The sequence below is a fragment of the Trichechus manatus genome, unplaced genomic scaffold (genome assembly GCF_000243295.1).
Source record: "Trichechus manatus latirostris isolate Lorelei unplaced genomic scaffold, TriManLat1.0 scaffold00006, whole genome shotgun sequence".
Lineage (NCBI taxonomy): Eukaryota > Metazoa > Chordata > Mammalia > Sirenia > Trichechidae > Trichechus > Trichechus manatus.
Window position 1 is genome coordinate 14,184,941 of NW_004443942.1, and position 5,712 is coordinate 14,190,652.

At 36.4% G+C, this 5,712-nt stretch overlaps 1 protein-coding gene across 1 annotated transcript in view; it reads left to right on the top strand.

Annotated features, from left to right (window-relative positions):
* ANO5 (anoctamin 5) overlaps positions 1-5,712 on the top strand; it is a 79,253-nt gene that overhangs the window by 27,669 nt on the left and 45,872 nt on the right. The window contains exons 8-10 of the mRNA XM_023737794.1: positions 3,404-3,538; positions 3,922-4,027; positions 4,127-4,187. Of these exons, the coding sequence (XP_023593562.1) occupies positions 3,404-3,538; positions 3,922-4,027; positions 4,127-4,187 (302 nt within the window). The remainder of the gene's footprint in view (positions 1-3,403; positions 3,539-3,921; positions 4,028-4,126; positions 4,188-5,712) is intronic.

The window sequence follows — 5,712 nt, forward strand, 5'->3', positions numbered from 1 at the left end:
CTTTTTTTTTTCCCCTGCTGTTTTAACTCTTGCTTTGTGCTGGGTGTTACAGGGTGTTCACAGCACGGGGACCTGCTTAGCCCCTCCAACTATCTCCAGCCCCATTGTTGGAGGGCTTTGAGCAATGGCTAGGGGATTGTTCCTCTAGCCCTTAAAGCCCCCATCTTTACACACCTGCAGGCTAGTGTTTCTAATTGCCCATCCTGTTCGCAGACATGGCTGCTGAATACGTCAGTTGTGGCCATACATAACTGCCACACATCTCTTTCTAACTGTAACTCTTCCTGCAAAGCTCTTATGTACACTTTAGCAGCTAGTTGGGCTTCAGTGGCCAGCAGACCAGCCCAGAGTAGTGGCCATCCCATGGCCGCTACTGCTCTCATAGCTTCTTTTCCACACTTACGAAGATGTGTGTCTGCCTACAACTGGGCTATGTCACTTGGTGTTTTCAGGACATCCCTGTACTCACGTGATGGTCCACAAGCAAAATAGCAGATGGGCCAGACCTCCCCACATGGAGGTTGCTGGCCAGCCTAGGATATCCCCTGCAGAAAAGCATATGGGCCAGACCTCCCCACATGGAGATCACTGGCCAGCTGGTATTTCCCCTGCAAAGGACTCACTGCCACTCACCATTTCCTTGGTCTCCTGGCTGGCTTGCCAATTATCCAGGCATGGACCAGTAACGTGAAATTTGCCTCCAAAAATGGAAGGCACCAAGAGAACAAAGAAAGAGGCACGCAACTCCAGGGTGGCAGTAAAGGAGTTTATTAGGGAGACTTACATAAGAGGCCAAGTCCAAGTCCTGGACAGCTGCAGGACCAGAGCAGATATCCGGGCCCTGCAGTTGGAGGACAGAGGTTATATAGTGGTGGTGGACAGTAGTGGCTCTGTGCCAGGGGCATATGTAAGGATGACTTAGCAGACTGTAGTGAATTAGCAGACCACATGAGGGCACTCATGTTTGGCCTCACAAAGCCTGTTTCCTCTTCAACATGCATAAGAAAACACATGTACAGATGGATTATTATTTCTTTTTTCTTAAAGTAATGGCATCATTATCTACTTTTTGTGCTGAGGCTTTCTTTTTCAATAAATAATATATTATTCATATCCTTCCCTCTGAATACACATATCTCTCATGCTTTTTAATAGAACAATTATTACAGATTTTGCATAGTTATTTATCTATTTTTCTTTTGAAAAACATTAGGCTGTCCCCGGTTTTTCACAATTAACAATCAATGCTGTGAAGAACAACTGCAAATAAATATTGTGCTCTTGAAGAATATTTCTATAGGTTATTTTCAAAGAAGCAAAGTTGTCAGAATGAAGGTTTACATCTTTCATATTGAGAGCATTTCTTCAACTAACGTTATTTAATTGTCTGTAAATAGTTTCTGCTATAAATATTCCCAAAAGGGCGGGTTATATAACCTAGTGATATAAAAACACATTAAGTCTCAGTGCTGGTTTATCAGTAATATCGTTCTAAAACTTGCTAATTTTCTTTTATAACAAAGAAGAGCTCAGTATAGCTTAAATAACTTTAAATTTTTCTATTCGATTTTTATAATTATTTTCTATTTTTAGCAAGTTATATTGCTTTTCCATTTCAGTAGTGAACTAATTTTTCTGAAATAAATTTAAAATATTTTTAACAGAGAATTTAATGTAAAGAACTGACAACTAGATATAAAGTTGTTAACTAAGTAACTGTAAAGGCAAAAAAGATAGTGCAAGCAGAAAGATGCCTATTCAATTAGAAAGGAATTTTGAAAAATGAAGAATTGGTTAAATGGAATTAATATTGAAAATGAGAAAAATATTTCAGAATCCTCTCACTGAGAAATGGTGTTTATATATACCCTTTATGTTCAAAATTGCCTTCTTTTTGAGTTTGTATGGAAATTACTATTTAAATTAAATGCTCTTATAGAATTATATAGAGCTATGTCTGCTAACCAAAAGATTGGCAGTTCACATCCACCAAATGCTCCTTGGAAACTGTATGGAACAGTTCTACTCTGTCCTATAGGGTTGCTATGAGTCAGAATGGACTCAGCGACAATAGGTTTGGTTTTTATTAGAACTCCAAAGGGATCCCATCTATCTACCTAGGAATCAGTCTTAGTTACTTAGTGCTACAGTAACAAAAATACCACAAGTGGGTGGCTTTAAAGAACAGAATTTTATTTTCTCACAGTTTTGGAGGCCAGAAGTCCAAATCAGGACGTCAGTATGTCTATGCTCTCTCTCTCTCTATAGGCTGTAGGGAAAGATCCTTGTCTCTTTCAGCTTCTGTAACCTGGGCTTTACTTGGCATTCTTTGCATTGCAGATGTATCTTCCTATTGCATTTTCCACCATATATGTTTCTGGGTCTATTCTGCTCTTTTTATAAGACACTTCTCAGAAGGAGTTGAGTTTAGGACCCACCTTACTACCATATGGACTCATTAACATAACACAAAAAATCCTATTTCCAAACATGGTCACATTCACAAGCATAGGATTTAGGACTTCAGCATATCTTTTGGGGGACACAATTCAGTCCATAGCAGGAAATGTGGGAAGGCTTCAGAGATTTGGTAAACTGGGTCTATATAAATAAAAAGTGGAATTAACCAGGTTAAAACAAAAACAATATAAACAACAAAAAAACCTGGTTTTCTGAGGCAGAGAAAACTATGCTCTTTGGTTTCTTAAGAGACTTTATTTGAAGAAAAAGGAAAAAATACCCAAAACTTGTTGTTGTAATTTGAACATTTATGCCAAGTAATGCTGTTACTTTTCAGCTCTTTGTAAGGCAAGAGCTAAGCTGTATACTTTGTAGACCTTTTATTAAGCAGTTTTTTCTGATTTCTCGGTCTGTTCTCCAAGCTTGGAGGAAGATGGAAGTATATACATACAACCACTCTCACCTAGTGTGGTCAGAGTACTGTCTACAATTTTGGAAAGAGAGGTAGAGCAAAAATCTGTGCAGATTACAAATGTGATTTTGATTTGTTAAAATTAATTTCTAGAAGTTCCTTTGCAGAATATTCTGTGGTTTATTTCAGAAACATTTAAATTGTCTGTAAAATTTAGAAACCCTTCAAAGCAACTTATTACTTCAAAATTAAAACATAAGTTACACTCAGTTTACTTCCTACTTTTAAGTATTATCTTTGTGTGTGTGTGTTCTTTTTTAAATCCTTACACCAATTTTATAAAATAAGCATCATCCTGTATTCAAAGATTTGTAAACGAAACTTAGAGAGTTTAGTGACTTTCCCAAAATTAAACGGTTAGAAAGCAACAGAGCTAAAATTAAAATCCTGGCCTGCCTGAATACAAAACCAGCACTCTTGGGACCATACCATTCTTACAGACACTGATTCTAATTTTACCCTCTTTCACAGGAAATATTATGGAGAAAAAATTGGTATCTATTTTGTCTTTCTTGGATTTTATACAGAAATGCTGTCCTATGCAGCTGTAGTTGGCTTAGCTTGTTTTGTTTATGGCTTATTATCAATGGAAGGTGACTCAAGCAGGTAAGCACAACTGAATTCCCCAAATAGGGAAAATTCTCAGTCTTATGCTAGTTGAAACTATTATTATTTCCCTGGTATTTGCTTCAGAATGTTTCCTTACAACAGCAGATAACTGATACGTCTATGGCACAGGTTGTTTAGTATGAAAATACCCCAAACATAGCAGTTGCTCTCACCTGGCACTTTGTGGAAAATTTGTTTTTAAGATCAGCTCTTAAAAATTCTGTTCCTTGTAGCATGACTTGAGTTACTACAGAACTCCTTCCTCATTGCCCATTCAGCCATATGTGAGAAGCTGTATAAACAGGTTTTCTGATAAGAACAGCTTTGGACTTTCACCCAAACACAAATCACTTTAAAATAACACCACTGTTCCCCTGCAGCCGTGAAATCTGTGATCCTGAAATTGGAGGGCAGATAATCATGTGCCCACTCTGTGACCAATTGTGTGATTACTGGAGACTAAATACTACATGTTTGGCCTCAAAGGTCTGTATGCACTGTGATATGTTGAAAAGACTTGGAATTTTCCTCTTTTTGTATTGTGTTTGGTACTAAGTAGTCTTTGTGATGTTGTTACTTTTACAGTTCTTCCATTTATTTGATAATGAGTCAACAGTGTTCTTTGCAATATTCATGGGAATTTGGGGTAAGTACATAGTCTCATGACAATCAGCTTTTTCATATTATATGTTATATGGTCCATTCATGTATTATATATTAATGACATATGTTACATACCAAAGATGGTTTTAGATCACTGTGACTTTGCTGGCATCAATACATTGATGAAGTGTGGCCTAAAGTTTGGTCCACAAAAATCTCTGTTAAAACCTGTACTCATTTCTCTAAGATACTATTTTTGAAGCTTAAAATGTATTTAGCTCACACTGTCTTCCAGTGCCATGCTAAAAATAGGTTCAATAAGCACTTAATTCAGGAGAGACTAAACATAAATATTTGATTGTTGGAGGATATTGAGTCATGGGTAGAAATTGGAACAAAGATAGAAACTATTGAGGGTTAATAGATTAATTTTTAAATCTCTATTTCTTGTGTTTATTTCTAGTTCTAGCTTCCAGTTCCATTTTTAAATAATCTTTCATATAAAGTGGAGCACCCCTTAACTTTGGAAATGTCCCAGTACTTCACCTTTTTCATTTCAGTTGAGAAGTAGAAGTGTTATAAAGTTTTTCCTATCATCAGTGAGGAAAATATTTTTGAAAGAGTAACTCGGCAAGAGGAGTCCTATAGATTGGCCTAAAATGTATCCCAAAGCTCAACATAGACTTTTCTTTCCACTTAAAACAAATCTTTGGGACAACTGGGTCTCCACATGCAAAATAATGAAGATAGACTCATACCTCACATCATATATGAAGATGAGCTCAAAATGGATCAGTGACCTAAATGTAAGAACCAAAATCATAAAACTCTTAGAACAAAACAGGGATTATGCTGCGGGACCTAGTTTTTGACAAGGGATTTTTAGATAGAACACCAAAAGAATGTGCAACAAAAGGAAAAAAAAAATAGATAAATTGAACTTCATCAAAATTAAAAATCTTTGTGCATCAGAAAACTTTATTAAGAAAGTGAAGAGACAATGTACAGAATGGAAAATATATTTGGTAACCGTATGTCAGATAAGCGTTTAATATCCAGAATATATTAAAAACTTCTACAACTCAACAACAAACAAGACAAACAACCCAGTTTAAAAATGGGCAAAGGACTTGAATAGACATTTCTCCAAAGAAGACATACAAATGCCAATAAACACATGAAAAGATGCTCAATGTTATTAGTCATTAGAGAAATGCAAATCAAAATAATGATATACCACTTCACACCCACTAAGATAGCTGTTATCAGAAAAATGGAAAATGACAAGTGCTGGTGAGGATATGGAGAAATTGCAACACTCATCTATTACTGGTGGGAATGTAAAATGGTCAGCTGTTGTGGAAAACAGTTTGGTGGTTCCTCAAAAACATAGTTATCATATGGCCCAACACTTCCACTCCTAGGTATACACCCAAAAGACTTGAAAGCAGGGACTCAAACAAATATTTGTACACCAGTGTTCATTGCAGTATCATTCACAATACCCAAAAGGTGGAAACAACCCCTGTGTCCATCAACAGATGAATGGATAAATAAAATGTGACATA